At 39.8% G+C, this 20,022-nt stretch overlaps 1 protein-coding gene across 2 annotated transcripts in view; it reads left to right on the top strand.

Annotated features, from left to right (window-relative positions):
* Positions 1-20,022, top strand: part of Ift80 (intraflagellar transport 80) — a 156,434-nt gene that overhangs the window by 53,738 nt on the left and 82,674 nt on the right. For both annotated transcript variants that reach the window (XM_028763616.1, XM_028763615.1), the window contains exons 10-12: positions 8,500-8,618; positions 12,797-12,871; positions 17,367-17,530. In XM_028763616.1, the coding sequence (XP_028619449.1) occupies positions 8,500-8,618; positions 12,797-12,871; positions 17,367-17,530 (358 nt within the window). The remainder of the gene's footprint in view (positions 1-8,499; positions 8,619-12,796; positions 12,872-17,366; positions 17,531-20,022) is intronic.

The following is a 20,022-nucleotide window of genomic DNA, read 5'->3' as shown; positions in this document are numbered from 1 at the left end:
CCTCCCTCCCTCCCTCCCTCCCTCCCTCTCTCTCTCCCTCCCTCCCTTCCTCCTCCTCCTCCTCCTTCTTCTCCTCTCTCTCTCTCTCTCTCTCTCTCTTTCTTTCTTTCTCTTTTTTCTGGCTCTTTTTATTCTTACCTTTGTTTGTTTTAGGAAGCCACATGTTTTGTCACAGAGTTTTTCACAATGTGGACTCCTCAGGTTGCAGTCTGTGAGGTGTTTTTGTTTTGTTTTCTGATGCTAGTGTTTGGATCCAGGGCTTCATGATGTGCTAGGTCAGCCACTCTCCTGAGCTAAAGCCCATGGGCTGGATTGACATGTCTCTTTTGACTTCGGAATTTCCTGCAAACTGAACTTTGTCTCTAAATAATGGCATAAAATATATATTTCTTGTTTAACTTGGAACCAAAACATGACATTATCTCCAGGACAAAGAATTGCATTGAGAGTTCTCATCTACTGATTTGGGTCAAAACTATTTTATTCATGTGTGCAGGAGTCTAGTATTATCAAAATAATTCTAGTGTTGTACTCTAGAAAACTCTCCTGAGGACATAGTCATGCTTCTAAATAGAGTTTTAATTTGGAAATAATAAGGACTCATCTCAGTGACTAGGTAAATTTCATGTGACATTACATGTGGAATCTTTTAAAGGGTATATTGAATTCAAGTTATCCTTAGAAGCAAAATTGATAGATTGAATAGAAATATAAAGTGTTTTAGTTTATAAAGGTTTTGTACTCTTTGTGATTATAAAACATTATGTTTGTTGAGTTGTACCCATTCAGTATTCTTTCTTAGAAATATCCCTTATTTATCCTTGGATGTTTATGAGTTTTAACGCTTTCCAGGTGTTAGGCTAAGCAATGAGGAACACAGCACCAAATAGAATGAATTTGTTCTCTGTTCTCATGTCCCTCCAAGGTTAGTGTCTTAAAACTACTCCATATATTAATACAAATTGCTTTAAGGTGAGAAATTAGAAAAAGAAGAAATTGATTGGTTTATGTAAAGTCTGGGCTGAGTTGAGGAATTATTGGTTCAGAGGATCAAATAATGTCAACAGGATCCATCATGTCCTCCTTCAGTCTTCTTTTCCCTGCAAATGACTTCACTTTAAGAAAGGTAGTTTCAGGCTGGAGAGATGGCTCTTCCAGAGGTCCTGAGTTCAGTTCCCATCAACCAGATGGTGGCTCACAAGCATCTGCAATGGGGTCTGATGCTCTCTTCTGGTGTGTCTGAAGAGAGCAATGGTGTACTCATATACATAAAATAAATAAATAGATCATAAAAAGAAAAGAAAAAGAAAGGTATGCTCTGCTTTGTGTCTTTGGTGGTTCCATTGTTGCATCTACCAGCTCAAGTCCACCAGAAAGCTCATTTCTTGTAGTAACTCCAGTGAAAGTTCAAGCTTTCAGTCTCATGTGCTTGGCTTGGGTTAAATACATTTGAGGGAGAGGAGAAAATGTCAGTTTCATCTGAACTACTTAGTGACTGAGACTGGTGGAAGGAATGGTTTCCCAAGGGAAATCAAGGCATACCTGATTCTGGGCAGACTTCCCCCCCCCAAAAAAAAAAAAGAAAGAAAGAGGGAGATAGAGACACAGAGAGTCAAAGACAGAGATGATGAATCTTGGCTGGGGAGGCATGGCTGCAGGGTGTGTGGTAACTGGTTCCATTGTTGTGGCAGTCAGGAAGCAAAAGAGCTTAAGCAGAAGCACAGCTGGCCTGTGACTCTCAGGCCCATCATCCTCAGCCTCATACCTGCCAGCTAGGCTTATGTCCCAATGGTACCAAGACCTCTAAAAGCAGTGTCACCCCTAGGGCTAGTGTGGGGGACAGTTCTTCTTACATGAAAAGCCAAAAAATTCTTGGAATATATGTTCTCTCAGTTCCTGTGAGTAGGCAACTAGTAATGGTTTGGTTAGTTTCTGTGGCTCAGACCCTCAAAGATGCAGTGATGGTGTGGGTAGGATTAAGGCTCATTTGAAGAATGCTTTGCTTTCAGGCTCCCTGATGTTATTATTGACTATTTCACTATTTTTCCCCCGTTTGACTTTCCCCATATTCCCTCATATTACTATAATGAAGGGCAGACGAGGTGACTTCATTGAAAAGGGTACAGCAAGGGGAAAAGAGAAAGCAGCACCCTGAGTACCAAACCCACACCTTACTGTAGCCAAAGTACGAATACCCTAAGACTTGTATGCAGGAGAGTTTGTTGTTTGGTGTGCTGCTCAGTGTTAATTATTAGCTTGATGGGCTCTGGAATCACCTGGTAGCTGGGCCTCTGGCCATGCCTGTGGGGGATTGACATGTTTAGGTTAATTTAGATGGGAAGACGGACTCACTGTGGGTGATACCATTTTCCTGGGCTGGGCTGCTGGAGTGTAGTAAGAAGGGGGAAGGGAACTGAACCCAGAATCTGTCCAACACTCTCTGCTTCCTCATTTTGGGTGAGGTGAGGCCAGTTGCTTCAAGCTGCTGTTCACTTCACTTTACTTCACTTACCAACCAAACCTCTTTGCCTTTGAGTCGCTCTTGTCAGACTATTGTATCACAGCTGGGAAAGCTATATATTTGTCAGTCTGACATCCCAATGTGCCTTTCTATGAAGTACATTTTAGGAATTTTGGAGGATTCTCTTACTGGGGACTGTAGTTCTTAGCGACTTACCTTCTTTTGTTGGAGGTGACAGGATTTCCATAAAGAATGAATAGTCACAACTTTTGTTTGCAAGGCTTGAAGTTTTATAGCTTCTTTAGATGTGCAGTAGAGCTGTGGCTGACTGTGTTTTACTTAGCAAAAAGCTATAGATGGTGTTGGTTTGTTACTGTTAAATGTGGACCTTGACCCGGCAGTTGCTATTTCCCAGTAGTAAGTGTCTTTCTTCTTAATGTCCTATGGCATAGCAGAGGTTAGGATACTTCTTCATCTACCTCTTGTACAGCAGGCCACGTTCCAGCAGATAACTTGTTCCAAAAGAGAAAGCTGGTATCTTTGTCTGGAAGAAGGTCCTAGGGTGGCTGGTGTAGGAGACAAGGCAGATCCTGGGCAGCTTGCCTGCCTTTCTTTGCTGTTATCCAAATGTTGGCATGGAGTACAGATTGATGTATGTTAGCTGCCAACGTTCAGGATGTGCCGCCTGGTCCTTTCACTTGTGTTTCTTGTGACTAAGGAGGATTGGAGGAGCTTATGGAGATGAAATGAAAGTGAGTGGTCGCTATTGCTTCCGGCATAGTCACGTGGAGGATTAAGTGAGTATTGAGGAAATTTTATTTATATCAAACTGAAACATCTAAATATTGTGAGGAAGTATAGGTTAATATAAGTTTAAGGAGGGATCCTAGAGAAGCCTTGAACTGAACAGAGTAATGGGCACATTTTAAAATCCACCATAAGGCTTTGTTGTGTGAGATTCCTTTTCATTTTTTATTTTTGTTGTTTTGAGACACAGACTCACTATGTAGTTCTGGAATTCCCTCTGTAGACCAGGCTGGCCTTGATCTCACAGTAATCTAACTGCCTCTGTCTCCCAAGTGCTGAAATTAAAGGCCTGTGTACCATGCCTGGCTGAGATTCAATAGTATTGAAGTTGTAAGATTCCAATGTCTTCAGTTTTGCTGCTATGGCTGGGATATTTCATTAACAGATTGGTTCTATTATGTCACATTGAAAAAAAATGGGTACTCTCCCTTAACAAACTCTAGGAAAATACGGATTTTAAGAAACCTGTGATAATTTGAATAATAGAAGGACTTTTAAAAATATGGAATATTTTTTATTTTATTATTTTCTTAATATTTTCATGTTTTCTTAAAGGCCTATTAACCACCAGCTTATTTCACAGTATTTCATGTTGTCCTAAGGATACTAATATATAATGTTCCTTAAATTCTTTTTTAAAAAATCACTCTACGTCTGGAGAGATGGCTCAGCGGTTAAGAGCACTCACTGCCTGTTCTACTGGAGGACCTAAGTTCAATTTCCAGCACCCACATGACAGCTCACAACTGTCCATAACTCCAATTCCATGGGATCTTTCACTCTCACACAAATAAATATGCAAGCAAAACCCAATGCATATAAAATAAAAATAAGTAAATTTACAAATCATTCTACTAAAGACTGTTCTTTCAGGAGTCATTTCTATACTTTGTTAGGAATCATTCTCCTAGCTTGAAAATGTTTCTAAGAAAAGAGAGACTTCTGGATCTTTAGGAAGGTTTCTGGGGACTCCGACTTCTGGTGATAATGGTGTCACACATGCACTGAAAACATGCTCTGCATTCCTTCTTAAAATATGCTTCTTATTTGACAATTTCATACAAACTTAGTGTATTTTAGTTATCTCTGCCGTGACTCTCTCTCCCACTCCCTTGCACTCTGTTGAGTATATAAGATAAAGCAGCTTCCAGAGACTATCGCTTCTACAACTTTGTGCCAGTCAGACTTCGTGTGCTATGATAAACACCTGAATCGGTATTTGGGGTAGTTTTTGATAGTCTGTTTGCCTCGCAAGTGCTGAGTTCTGTCTCTAGCACCATAAACCAGGTGCCTGGAATCCTGGCATATTTGAGTTGGACACAGGAGACTTAACAGTTTGAGGTCATCTTTAGCTACTTATTGAGTTCAGCTGTCTCAAGAAAGTATTTTTGAGTATTGATATTTATACAATACTTTGTAGGATGATGCCATGCATTTCCTACTGTGTCACTTCAAAAGGTACATGTGTCTGCTTGTCTCTGTTTTAGTGTTAAGATTCTTCATTATGACCAGATATAGTAAGCCATATCCATCTGTCATAAGGGATCCTGTAAGATGTCTTGCTTAAATGTATTTAGAAGCCATTGACCATAGTCATTTAGAACTAACTTTCTCTAACTGTTGCAGCATGCTTGTACTGTAATTCCAGCATTTCCCATGTTTATCAGCTTGAATTTTTCTGTAAAGGATTTAGTCTTATCAGCTATCTGGTTCCCCAGGAATGAGACAAAGGCTGAATTATTTTCTTTTACTTTCAAATTTTTGAATAATGAGCCAATTTTCTAGAACTCCCAATGAGCTTTTTTTTTGTATGTTGTTGATGTTTTCATTATAAACATGCAGATGTTAACATTTAAAAATTTTTTTTTAATTATGTGTATGTATGTTTGTGTTCCTATGCCTATGATGGGTGTCTGTGAGGCCAAAAGAGGGTGTTGGATCACCTGGCATGTAGTTAGAACAGGTTGTCAGACACCTAAACATGGGTGCTGGTAACTAAACTTGGGCCCTCTGTAAGAACAGTATGTACTCTTAACTACTGTGCCATCTCTCAAGCCCCAACTTCAACTTTTTTTGACATGTTTCAACACATTGACATCATTATTTTCTTTAAAACTCAAATTGTTGTCTCTCGCTAATGGCTTTTACTTCTTTTGATGTGATTTCAGTGGCTTCCTTGCTTTCTGGGGTGACAAGATATACGGTGATAAGCATCAAGAGATGAATTGAGAGTAGCCCTGCATTGGACAGAATAATGGGCATGGCTTCCAATTTAGCACAGAAGAGATTTACCATGGTTGTAAAATTGTAAGAGCAATTACCATGTACTCTCAACTCGCTTTTATGGCTGAGGTGTTTGTTCCAGTCTGGTTTGCTATGCCACGTTTGCAGTCAGCCGTTTTCCCAGGAAGGCCTTGGTTCTACTGGAAGACGTGCTTAGATAGAGACTAAATTCAGGTGCTCCATGCATTCACTGGTGCTGAGTGATCATGACTTCTAGACAAAATAGATCTGGTTTTCATAGATAGAAGTAAATCATGAGTTTATACTGAAAAGTCCTACTCATGTTTAAGATTGCAGAGATTTTAGTTTTTATTTGCTGTTTTTACTCTTAAAAGAAAGAGCCGGGCAGTGGTGGCGCATGCCTTTAATCCCAGCATTTGGGAGGCAGAGGCAGGTGGATTTCTGAGTTCGAAGCCAACCTGGTCTACAGAGTGAGTTCCAGGACAGCCAGGACTACACAGAGAAACTCTGTCTTGAAAAAAACAAAAACAAAACAACAACAAAAAATTTCAGAGTGAGAAAAAAAACCAACAAAACAACAACTCTTAAAGATTTGATTCTCAAAGTCATTAACTTTCTGTATATAAGAAAGTTATTCATATGTTATTGAATTCTAACTCATATTTTTGTTTTTAAAAATACAAGCATGTCCATACATGTAAACATCCTTCCATTCTTGGATAGAAGATAACATACTAAACATGCTGTTCTGTATCTTGTATTGCCACCCTTTAAAATAGTTCTGCATTTTGTCTTCCAGCTGTGCAGCATGTGTGACTGCACTGTGCTTTACTCAGACTGCTAGCAGACGTTTAGGCTGTTTCTAGTCTTGCTGTTATTGATAGTGCCGTTGTAAGCAGCCTGCACAGGTGGCGGTCTGTAGTTTTGCTTATATATCTTTGAGACAGGATTTAGAACTGAGAATGCTGTAACAAAGAGTGCATGTGAGTGTTCTTTTGCTGGTTCGTGTCATGATGGTATTTAGGGAACAGATATGTGGCATGCTTGCCAAGCTATCAGACTGCCTATGGAATACCATAACCTGGTAGCTTGTGAACAACAGCTTTTTTTTTTTTTTCCTTTATAGTTCTAGAAGCTATGAAGTCTAAGACCAAGAAGCTAGTAGATTTAGTGTCCAAACAGGGTACACTCTGTCTCATAAATGGAACTGTCTTGCTGTCCTTACTTGAGAGTGCAAGGGCCTCTGTTTTAAAGGCATGCATTGATTTCAAGAGGACCCCACAACAGGAGTTGAGGGGGCTATAAACACTCAACACGGAAACCTGAAGCCGTACTTGAAAGAGTGTGGCTTCCTGTCCTTCTTTCATTGAATTGTTTACTAAAGTTTTGCATTATTAAGAAAAATGATACCATCTAGGGGAGGGTCTAAAGAGCGACTAGTCTGTGGTTGTCATTGCGTTGTTTTCCTGATCCTTCATTCTGTGGTATGCCTGCTGCCTTATGCATCTTGATCTTACCCAGAGCTTAGAGAGCTTGACCCATCCACCCTCTTTCTTGATTTATTATAGTTTGTCCATTGACTTAAAAACTTTTGACCAATGTGACCAAATGCTAGAATCCTTGCAATATTGTCTGCTCTAAACATTTGTAAGACTTTTTTTTTTCACAATGGAATTTTATTCAGCTGTAAAGAAAATGAAAGTATGAACTCTCCAGGAAAGTGAGTGGGGATAGAAAATGCTCAGTGAGGTTAGTGCTGATGTCAGTCTGCCCACAGAGCTTCTTTTCTAGTGGTTAGTGGTGACTGCACAGACTCAGAACTAAACTAATGAGTGTAGGCAAGAGGTTAACTCCCAGAGGGACTGACCAACAAGACACCAGAAGAGGAAAACAAGCATGGACAAGTCAGCTTAAGTCCTTGAAAACAGGGTATAAGATGGTGGTGATGTACTGACTGGTTGTGGGGACTCAGCTTAGGAACCCAATAACTGGGTGACCTAAAGGACAGTGGGTGCTAGTTGGTTCATGCAAGCTATGTCAGATTAAAGCAATTTCAAGCCCCCTTCTGTAGGAGATCATGCAGAGAGCAGGATTACTCTCTTCCCCAGGAAGTGTTTTGAATTTCCCTTTCCAGTTGCTTTTTTTTGGGGGGGTGGGAGGTACAGGGGAACAGGGTTTCTCTGTGTAGCTCTGCCTGTCCTGGAACTTATCCTGTAGACCAGGCTGGCCTCTAACACAGAGATTGCCTGTCTCTGCTTCCCGAGTGCTGGGGATAAAGGCTCCCGGCACCACCGCCCGGCTCCACCACCGCCCGGCTCCACCACCGCCCGGCTCCACCACCGCCCGGCTCCACCACCGCCCGGCTCCACCACCGCCCGGCTCCACCACCGCTCGGCTCCAGTTGTTTCTTAACCTTCTTTGCTACCTGTTCTTACACATTTCCATTGCTTTCCCTCCTCTGAGCACTTTTCTTCTTTCCTGTACAGTCTCTACATTTCCTTTATAAAACCAGTATCTCCTCCACTTTTGAGTTTTAAGGCCATCATCTCTTTGTTTAGAACTTAAAATTTGAAGTAAAATCTAACAAAAAAAGAGCTATTCTTACTCCTTTGGACAGAAATCATATGGTCTCGTTCCAGCTTGTATATGTCACCCATCTCTGGCTGCATCTTGGTGCTGGAGCAATTTTAACTTCATCCTATCGTTTGGTTTGGCATGAACATGAGAAATCCTTATAGGTCTTTTCTATTTATTTCTAAGAGAACTTTTTTTGTATCTGGACCTTTTCAGTTGATTTTTATACCAAAGCATATCAGTTTATGCCTAGATGAACTAGATGAATCCTTTATATATATATTTAGTTAATTAAAAGCACATTGAATTTTTCATGCGTACTAAAATTATACTAGCTTATCTTTTTAAAATTTTGATTTCTCTTTAAAAGCATTGTTTGTTGATATTTCTTTCCCTTGTGTTTTCTTGCTTAGGTTCGCAATGTTCTCAATGATGCTGTGGATTTGCTGGAGTTCCGGGACAGAGTCATTAAGGCGTCTCTGAACCATGCACACTTGGTTGTTTCTACATCTCTTCAGTGCTATGTATTCTCGTAAGCATCTTTGTATTTCCTCAAAGTCTAGAGGTTGTGTCAGTGATGAGAGATTTATTTTCAAGTTTTCATATCAACACAGTTTGGTTTAACCTTAACTTTCTCAAAACTATACTGATTAGCACCATGTTTCAGGCCAGGAAATGTGGACACCCCCCTCCCCCAGCTATGTGCTATATGAAAATAGAGGTAATGAAGTTTGTGTGTCAAAGGTTAATGCTCATTTTTAAAACTGGAAACATCTTGTGTGATGTGGTTTCCTTATAGCCCTGAAGGCTTTGGTAGACTCTCAACTCAAAGCCCAGGGCTTAGGGTAGCTGAGGAGCCAGCAGATTCACTGTAACACAGGATGGCTGGCAGGCTAGAAGAACTTAGTAAGGATGTGGAATTATAGGTACCGTAAATGCACTGATAACCTAGAATTGTCCAGAAATAGTGAAAAATACATTCAGTGTCCTCCTTACTAGAATGGTACTTAATATACCAAGAACTCGCCTGGAAACGTAAAACACACTTGCTGTGCTCATTATCACTGTATAAGGAGCTTTCTGGAAGCAGCAGACCTGATTTACAGTCTGTGATTACAATGATGTGAAGATTTCTACAGTGAACAGTGTTATCAGTGTGATTTTGCTGAATGGGGAGAGGAGATGCCGGATGTACTGTTACAACTATCTGCTACAGTAGATGTAAATAACTTGCAATGTGTATAATAAACGCGGGTAAATGAAGCTGAAGGGATGAGTCCTGAGCATTTCGTACCTTTCTTTTGAACATAAGTTGCCTATTATAATAAGTTTATATAATTTCATTTTTAGGCAGCGGCCATATATTTAATAGCTTCCAGAATCCTTATTTTAAGTAGTACAAGCCAGCGTTTATATCCTGCCATCTAAACTCTCCAGATAACTCAAGACTGCTTGTACCTTAAGGAGATTTTGTTAAGGACATTAAAAAAATTGTGCTTGCTTTTATACTACAATGTATGTATGGTTTAACCATTTAATAAGTAAGGGGGAAGAGACTGTTTGCCCAGTGCTGAGCTCAACATATGCTAGTCGTTAGCAGGTATTTTGAATAAAGAAATGAATTGAAGCATATAAAGTATAGTATTGTATTGATATCCTAAGGCCCAGTAATTCATAATGTAACAATATTGAATTTTATTGACAATTGCTCCAGTTCCTATCTAGCATGTATAAATCTGTAACTTATCAGAATCTGCAGCTTGGTAGCAGCCATGTCAGTCCTGAAGTAGGAGAGACAGTGAGAATGGAGAAACGAGCGGCTCAATGTTATGTGAATTGTTTGCTTAGGTGACAAGAAGGAAGAATACTGGTAATTTAGGAAGCCTCAAAAAGACACGAGGCCAAACAGCTGTGATAGCGGGAAAGAGTGTAATGTAGAAGAAAAATATCATTTAGTGAAGATGCATATTTGACTGATTAATTTACGTTGGGTTAAGGAAAATGAAAGCAAGCTCTTCTGTTTAAATTCTTGTTTGTTTTGTAGATGATTATGGCTTAGCTAAAGAGCTTAAGCTGACGAGTTTAAGGTCACAGGGAATACAGAGGATACTTAAGTAACCTGACCCCAGGTTAAAGTATGTAACTTTATTACTAAAGGAGAACTGGAGTTTGGTTTTTGTTTTGTTTTGTTTTTTTGTTTTTTGTTTTTTTTTTTCGAGACAGGGTTTCTCTGTATAACCCTGGCTGTCCTGGAACTCACTCTGTAGACCAGGCTGGCCTCGAACTCAGAAATCCGCCTGCCTCTGCCTCCCAAGTGCTGGGATTAAAGGCGTGCGCCACTGAAGTTTGATTCTAAGTTCCTAACTACTACCTCTTTATTTATAATATATAATTTAAAAAATAAACATGCAATATACTTAATTTATAAAAAGAAATTCCAGAAAAAAGAAAATAATAAAGAGAAAAATGGCACATTTCATGCTTGCTTAAGTTTTCAAATAAGTTTTAGAAACCCTTCTTGTTTTCAGTCTCATAGCTTAGGGAGTTTATATTTCCATGACATTTACATTAGATCTCAATTGTGAGAAGTTATAGACATTTCTAAGAGGAGTTTTCCTCTTTCTTTTTCAGTATTGGAGATTGAGTCTAGAGCCTCATGCTAGGCAAGCTCTCCAACCCTGAACTACACTCGTCCCAGGAGGCCATTTTGCAGAAGCCTCCTCCCATAAATCTGATTAGCTCTCTAGGTAGAGGGTGGAGGTTAATTCTAACAACTAAGGAAACATACTGGACGTTTGCCTGAAATACAAGCACACTTATCTGTATCAGACTAATTGCTGGCACTAATTTTGAGTAGCTATTACTAACAATACCACTACATTTTGTTGTTGTTTTGCCATATGTATGCATTTACTTACTGAAGGAGGTATTGAACTCAGCTAGCCAGCATTTAATTGTACACCAGAATACCTACTCTCTGCAGCCTTTCTCTTTTTCTATCTTCTAGATATGAAAATGAAGCTTAATCTCTTAAGGAATGGGGGAGGGTGTTGGGGTGATGGATCGATGGGTAAGAGAACTTCCCGTGGAAGCATGAGAATCTGAGTTCAAATTTCTAGCCCCTAAGTAAAATGTTGTGCATAGCTGTACATACCTGTATTAGAGGGTAGAGGCATGCAGGTCTTGGGAGCTAACCCTGGCCAGCCAGCCTTGCTGGAATGGTGAGCTTCTGCTTCTTTATCTGTAAGGTGGAAAGGTACACAGGCATGTACAGCTGCATGCTATGTGCACACATGCACATATGTGTATATTCACACAATAAAAGAATAAGTGATACATGCCTATAACCCCAACACTTGGAAGGTGGAGATAGAAGGACCAGGAGTCTAAGGCCATCAACACCTATATAGCTAGTTCAAGGCCAGCCTAGAACTCTACTAGACAGCAAGTCTGACTTGGCTAATTCAAGATTGTCTCAATAACTCAGAATCGGTTCTATGAAAGTGATTGAGGATAATAAGACATTTAAACTGTGAAACAACTTCAGTTGTAGAAGTTTCTTCACTCACCCCAGTTTTGTTTTGTTTTTGGCTTTTTAAAGCAGACTGTTTCTCTAATCCATACTGGCCTAGTTCTCACTGTGTAGTCCAAGTTGACCTTGACCAAGTCATCCTCCTGCCTCTGACTACTGAGTGCTAGGATTACTAGCCACCATGTCTGCCTTTCTCCTAGTTCTTTGAATCATGTTGTCCCATTAAAAATAAGAGGAATTATGTGTGCTTCTACTTGTCACTTTATTGAGTAATTGTGGTCATAGCTTACATTTTTAGAGCACTTTACAGAAATAATGTTTTAATCCAACAAAAACACTGGGAGATCTATAGGAAAAATAATTATGTTGAACATGGTATATTTGGTTTGTTGTTGTTGTTGTTGTTGTTGTTGTTTTTGTTTTAAGTAGGGTTTCACTATACAGATTTGGCCGGCCTAGAACTCACTATGCAGACCAGGCTGGCCTCAGACTCAGAGAGTCACCTGAGTCTGGCTAGCTGAGTTCTATATCTCCTTCAGTAAGTAAATGCATACATATGGCAAAACAACAACAAAATGTAGCGGTATTGTTAGTAATAGCTACTCAAAAGTGATAGCTACCTCTTGAGTATTAGGATTAAAGGTGTGTGCACCATGCCTGGTGCCATCATGCTATTACTACCTTCTTTGTCAGACAGTTAGATGGCTCTTCATTATCCTCTATGAAGACACTGACTCTATGGAAGCTTATCTTGCTAAAGTCACATGGCTGGAGATGTCGCAGCCCAATATTTAATTCAGATTTGCCTAATCCATCTTCAGGATGCTATGCTGCTGTTGTTTTTCAGATGAGAAATGTTAGATGACCTGCCCAAACGCCGAGCTAATAAACATCCAAGACAGACTTATCCTTAGGATTCCTAAATTCATATATGACATTCTCCAGGGAGCACTTATTACTGCTGTGTAATAGTTGCTGGAGACACAGAATCTCTGCTCTTTACTTGAGGATACAGACATGTGAATGGATAATTTTAGAGTAATGTGTTAGAAGTGCTTTAATAGAAATACATACATGATAATTTGTGAAATTAAACTTACTATTTGAGTAACTGCTTGTTTAATAAAATGTGTTTAATATTTGAAATGCTAATACAATTCATTTTATTCATCTTTTAGTACGAAGAACTGGAATACACCACTTATATTTGATCTCAAAGAAGGAACTGTTAGTTTAATTCTGCAGGCAGAAAGGTAATTTGTTTATATTTTAACTATTAGATTTAGGGTTAAGATGGCTCCTGTAGTAGTAAAATACTCTTTAAACATCTCACAAGGGTGGGAGAGATGAGAGAGGACCCGGGATCAGTTCCCAGCATCCACATGGTGGCTCAAGCCTCTGTAACTTGTTCTAGCAGATCCAGTGCCCTCTTATGGCCTCCATGGGAACTGCATGCATGTCGCACACAGACATACATGCAGGCAAAACACACTCACACTTACGTAAGATAAAAATAAAGCTTTGTTTTTCAGTTCTTACAAAATGATATAGTAGTCACTTGGGGTCAGTCTTTTTTCTATTATGTCTTTAATAATTTTTAAAAAGTAGATCAGGGTAATTAAATGTTTTATTTTCAGAATTTCTTTGTAGTCTTACAAAGATGTTGAAGGTAACATGTGGGTCATATATATGTATAAAATTAAAACCAAAACATTTGTTAGGTTAGTAGCTTTAAATGTTTGAAAAGCTCGATACTAGTGACATTAACGTAACAATGTGAGAGAATGACAGTCAACAGGAAAACAAGTTTGGTCCCTGTGTTCTGCTTGTTGTTCCTTCTTTCCACTTCTATTTGGATTTAATTTATCCTAAGTTTGTATCCACACAAAGAGTGTTGTAGGTGAAGACTGAATGGTGCGCAGTGGTTCAGCGGTGCTCCATTCTCCTTCCTTCCTCTCCGCCTTTCCCTTCCTGGCACCAGAGACGGATGTGCTCAGTACATACTTTGAGACGGAGCTATACCCCTAGTTCTACTTTCATTTTTAAATGTTGGTTGAAACTCATTGATTTCATGAGCCTACTGCTAGGCTATTGTCTGAAAATTGAAAAATGATTTTTTAAAGTAGTTTTTTTTTTTCCTGGCAAGTTCTTTAGTAATACAGGACTAAAAAATCCTGTGTGATATGTTTGAGCACATTAGGACTAGCTGTTACTTCAGAAGCCACAATTTTAAAAATAAAATCTGATAATTGATTTATTAAGGACAGTGATCCCCTTCTGATCAGACTTTTAAAAGCTACCCCAATAACTTCTCTGCAGTTTGATCAAGGTCAGGTGTAGAAAAGCTACTCAATAAGATTTAATGAAGTGTGGAAATGTAGCTGTTATTTACCTAAACAGATGGATGTAAAACCTCTGCATCAAAGCTACACACTTTCACTCATCTCCTCTCCCGCCATGTAGGCAGCCTTAGTGCTCTTGTTTAGCAGTTTTTCTAGCCCAGAGGTCCCTGTAAGTAAACCAGGACCCATGCTGTTGAGCGCTAGTGGCTGGGGCAGTCACAGGTAGAGAAAGCCGAAGGCACAGAGCAGGGGCTAAGTCCTGACATTCTGAGCACCCACAGACTGTCATTTAATTGCTGAGGAACATGGTCATCATAATGGTGATCCCAGGTAATCAAGGAAATGTAGCATCAGACTTTGTCATCTATTTAATGAAATGAAGCATGCTTTACTTATAATTTGTAAATATAAGTCATTTTGCCTTTAAAAGGTAAGAGGTCAGCTATCTAAAGGCCCTATTTCTCAAATGTCTTTTATTCCAAATAAATGTATATATTATTTATAAGTTTATTGAGTATGTTCATAGTTTAAGTGTATATTGATGATATAAATAATTATATAAGAGATAATTTAGTTACTGCCTGCCTCTGATCTTATTTCTATAGTCAGACCTTTACCCATTGAAACAGTATTTCCTCATGAGAAGTTTAAAAGCTGACGTCTTATTTATAATAAGAAATGCTTGCAGTGCTGAGTGTGGTGACATTTGTGTGCATATGTGCACATGTGCAGGTATACATGTATGTGTGTGGGCCAGAGATTGCCATTGGGTATCTTCCTCCATTGCTCTGTTTGTCTGTCTGTTTGTTTGTGTGTGTGTGTAAGGGTGTGTATGTGGGAGTAGGTATGTTATGTGTACATATTTGTGTACATGTGCACATTTGTGTGCATGAAGGCCAGAGTTCATGCCTGGCATTGTCATCTAGTGTTCTCTACCATGCCTTTTTTATTGTTTCTTTTGAGATCATAATGTAATTACATCATTTCTCCCTTCCCTTTTCTTCCCCCAGAGCCCTCCCATATGTTCCTCCTTGCTCTCTTTCAAATCAATTGCCTTTTTCATTAATTGTTGGTGTGTGTGTGTTTGTATAATGTTACTTGTATGCATAGTTTGAGGACTGATCATCTGATACTGGATAACCAATTGCTGTGCTTTTCCTTGAGGAAGACTATTTCTCCTTAGTTACCTGCGGTTGTTTGTGTAGGGTTGAGGCCTCCTGGGCTTTCCTGTACCATATTGAGATAGAGTCTCTCACTGATCTGGAGCTTCCCAATTTAGCTAGGATGCCTGGCCAGGGAGCTCCAGGCACCCATATCTTCACCTCCACAGTGCTAGGATTACAGGAGCACACTGCTGTGCCCAGCATTTTATGTGCCAAGGATCTGAACTTAGGTCCTCATGCTTGTGAGACAAGCACTTTACCAAAGCTATCTTCCCAGCCCCCACTTCACCAATCCTCAATATTATTGTCTGGATTCTTGGAGTCCTTTTCAGAGAGTTCTTGCCTATGATTATATCTTTTTTTTTCTTTTCTTTTTTTTTTTTTATTGGATGATTTATTTACATTTCCTATGTTGTCCCCTTACCCCATCCCCCACCCACCCAGGAACCCCCAATCCCCTCACCCCTCCTCCTTCTTCTCTGTGGATGTAACCTCTATCTACCCCCCCCACTCCCACCTCCCCACCCTCAAAATTCCCACCCCCTGGGGCATCCAGCCTTCATGAGGTCAAGGTTCTCTTCTTCCACCTATGCCTAGCAGGGCCCTCCACTCTTACATATTCAACTGAAGCGCTGGATCCCTCCCTAAGTGCTCCCAGGCTGGTGGTTTAGACCCTGGGAGCTGTGGTTGGTTGGTATTGTTGCTCTCCTCATGGTGCCACAAATCCTTTCAGTTCTCCTTCGGTCTTCACTCTAACTCCTCTATTGAGAACCCCATGATCAGTTCAATGGCTAGTTGTGAGCATCTGCCTCTGAGTATGTCAGACTCTTGAAGACCTCTGAGGAGACATCCATATCAGGCTCTTATCAGCATGCACTTCCTGACTTCCACATCAGCATCTACCTTTGGTGATTGCACATGGGATAGATACTCAGGTGGAGTGGTCTTGAGATGGCCCCTCCTTCAGTTTCTGTCCCTCACTTTGTCTCCATATTTGCTCCCTTGAGTATTTTGTTGCTCCTTCTAAGAAGAACTGAATCACCCCCACTTGGTCTTCCTTCTTTATGGGCTTCATGTGGCCTGTGAGTTGCATCTTGGGCATTTCAAGATTCAAAGAAAAAATATATTGGCCATAAATGTTTAAGAAAATATTAACTACAAGGATCCTAGAGCCTTGAATATAGCTGTACCTGAATGCCCATTGCAAAAACTCATGAGTGTTTAGATATGAGTATGTACTGATGATCACTTCATAATTTTAAAATCAAAAGCATCTCACTTTAATTTTTGAGTCATTTTTGGTTTTGGCTTTAACAAAACCTGTGATTCGGAAACACATATCAGTACTATCTCATGGAGCAAACAGCATTTCATATCAACATCCATGACCGGAAAACTGGAAGATTTTCTAATTGCCTTTGTATGGGGTTTCCTTCCTAGAAAAAGTGATTAGTTGAGGGCATAATGTAGATGACGTCAAAATCTTAGAACACAGGCTTGAGATTTTGACATCATCATTTCATCCCTCTACTTCTAAGGCAGAACAAAACAATCACTTTCTGTGGGGAAAATTTAAAAAGGCCGCCGTGGCGGGTCCCACATTAGGGAAGAAGTCCTATGGTTCCAGTGGCCTGAGGGCCTTGGCTGCGGCAGGCCCCAGTAACACGAGGAAGTCCTTGGTTCCAAAAAGGTTTATTGTCATGGCGGATAATAGATGGATCTAGGCGTACCCCCCAAAAACTCAGGGCAGTCCCGAGTTAGCGGATAATAGATGGATCTAGGCGTACCCCCCAAAAACTCAGGGCAGTCCCGAGTTATATAGGGAGGGAGAAAGGGGGAGGATTGGGGGAGGATCTGGGGGAGGCATGTTTAATTTGCTCTGCCCTCTGGCCTTCATTAGTATGTAAATCCCTAGGGCCTGAGGCCTATAGCCTGGCCTATGTGATTCTATGGAGATGTGACTGCTTTTCAGGATCCTGGATGATGGGAGGGACCGAACTCCTGCCGGTTCTCATGCAGAATTCCATGAAGCAGAGTCTACAGAGTCTCGGGGTTCTAGGCGCCTGCTCAACCATGACCCAGAATACCCTTACGCAGTCCCACAACTTTCAAGTTTTTAAAGATTTCAGTATCTCTATACTTATACTTTTAGGATTTAGATGTTTTCTCCCAAGGATAAACTCTTAACACAGAAATGAGAATGTAGTATCTTCCTATTTAAAAAAAAAAACTTTATTTTTTAGACATTTTCTTCTGGTGGATGGTGGCGGTATCTACCTGCACTCTTATGAAGGGCACTTTATTTCTTCTCCCAAGTTTCCTGGCATGAGGACTGACATCCTGAACGCTCAGACCGTGTCTCTGAGCAATGACACAATAGCGATAAAAGACAAAGCTGATGAGAAAAGTAAGTTTGTCGTTATGCGAAGTTTTATGTAAAATTTCAGGCAGTTTATAATGCTATGGAATTTCCATGAGCTTTCATTTCTCATCTCTTAATATATTAACATTATGTGGAAAAATTGTGAATTTCCAGATTTCTTTTAAACATGAGTTAAATAACTAAAATTGTCGTACTGATAGAACTGATATATGTTGTCTCTACATCCAAGACCAGTGGTAAATACCTCTGTATGTATTCATCACAGAATTTTATTTCAGGATTATGATTCTAAAATATGTATTAATTCTTAAGTTTTTAAGCCTCTTTGATACTCCCTTTGTATTCATTTATTAACATGGTAAATATTGTTCTTTATTGTGCCATTTATTTTGTTTATATATATTTCAGCTAATACTTTAGGTTAATGGAGTAAAAGAAAGATATGAATAATTTAAATTTTGAATGTAAAAATCTAGGCTATATTAATTTGTATTAATATATACATATATACATATATACATATATACATATATATACATATATACATATATACATATACATATATATAATATGTCCAGTGTTTTATAATGCCATGTTACGTTAAACCATTCTATTAAGACATTCCTATTCCAGATTAAATAAATTATCAATGGTGGTCAAAATGAAGTCAGTGAACACATGAATAATCAATGTTTGGCTAATGTCATGTGCTCTGAAGCAACTGATCCAGAGTGAAGGATGGCAGTGTGGGCACAATAACTTAAAGAACAAATAGAAGGACCCTGGGGCGGGAGTGAGTGACAGATTAAAGGGACTACAAAAGGCTATGTTCTGGGTCAGCATGAACCAAGCAGGAGAGGAGGACAGAGAGGTAGTCAGGACCCAGTCTCCTTCATGCTAGGCAAATGCCTATCTCTGAGCCACACCCAGCCCATGTACTACTTTAATTCAGGATAACACTTAACAAGAAGCCTCTCCTCTCAAGCTGTTAACTAGTTAACTGTAGGTGCAGTGTCGAACTGAAGACCTTTAGACCGTGCCCATCTTACATTACTGAGGTTTTATATCATTTCTCTCCCTTGCTCTGGCAACTACTATCCTGCTATCTGCTTCTGTAAGAGCCATTATTTTAGGCACCTTACAGAGGTAGAATTGTGCAACATTTGTCCTCCTTATTTCACCTAGCCTGTCTTCCAGTTGTGCAGGCCTTTTTTTTTTTCTGTCTTTAATTCTTAAGGCTACATGATATCTTTGAGAGACAGAGAGAGACAGAGAGAGACAGAGAGAGAGAGAGAGAGAGAGAGAGAGAGAGAGAGAGAGAAGAAGAAGGAGGAGGAAGAGGAGGAAGAAGAGGAAGAGGAGGAGGAGAAGGAGAAGGAGGGGGAGGGGGAGAGAAGGAGAGGGAGTGTCTGTCCCCTCTCCCCATCATGCACACACACACACACACACACACACACACACACACACAATGTTTTTTTGTCTACTGATCAGACTGACTATGCACGTTTTGGCTGTTGCATGCAATGATGCAATGACCATGAGACTGCTAACACGAGATCCTGGAGCCAGTGCTTCCCACGAGTGGGATGGTTCCTCAGTCACGTGGAGTTCCATTTATAACTTTTTGGTGTCCCTCTATGCTGTTTTCCATGGTAGCAGCAGCATTTTGCATCACTACTAATAGCAAGCAGTTAGTAAATATTCTAAGTTCCATTTTTCTCATATTCACTGACATGTTTGTTTGTTTGTTTGTTTGTTTGTTGTAGTTTTGAAATAGCCATCCTAACAGATATGTGGCAATACTGTAGTTTGGAATAGTGAAACATTGCAATTTCCTTCTATAGACTTGTCACCCCTATAAAATGCTGTCTTAAAAGTAACCCCTGGGGGCCTGGAGAGATGGCTCAGTGGTTAAGAGCACTGATTGCTCTTCCAGAGGTCCTGAGTTCAAATCCCAGCAACTACATGGTGGCTCACAACCATCTGTAATGGGATTTGATGCCCTCTACTGGTGTGTCTGAAGACGGCTACAGTGTACTCATATACATAAAATAAATAAATAAATCTTTTAAAAAAAGTACTTCCTGGTTATCTAGGGAAGTTATTTAATGTTGATGTGCCTTCTGGATTCATCATGGGAGCTAGTTCTCCTAACTAGCATTTAGGAAAATAAATCATTGATAACAGCTTTCAAAAAGAAAACTACAAAATAATTCTAAAATAGTCACCTGATAGACAAATATTTTTATAAATTTCACCTTATTTACACATGCGTTAGCTTTCTCTACCTGAGAGAAACCATTACAAGATAGAAAGGTTTGTTTGTATTCACAGTATCGGGTTCCAGTCCATGGTGAGGCAAGTAAGAACAGTGTATGAGGAACACATGGTAGGGTGAAGCTGCTCTTCTCCTGGTGTCTGGAAGCTGAGAAAGAGAAGAGTGTTAGGGTCCCACTCTCCCTCCAGAGGTGTGGGTGGCGTGTTCTCGCCCGCAAGATAACACAGACACCAACGTT

The sequence above is a fragment of the Grammomys surdaster genome, unplaced genomic scaffold (genome assembly GCF_004785775.1).
Source record: "Grammomys surdaster isolate TR1022 unplaced genomic scaffold, NIH_TR_1.0 139, whole genome shotgun sequence".
Classification (NCBI taxonomy): domain Eukaryota; kingdom Metazoa; phylum Chordata; class Mammalia; order Rodentia; family Muridae; genus Grammomys; species Grammomys surdaster.
Note: the sequence above shows the minus strand (reverse complement) of the source record. Positions and strands in the feature narration are given on the sequence as shown.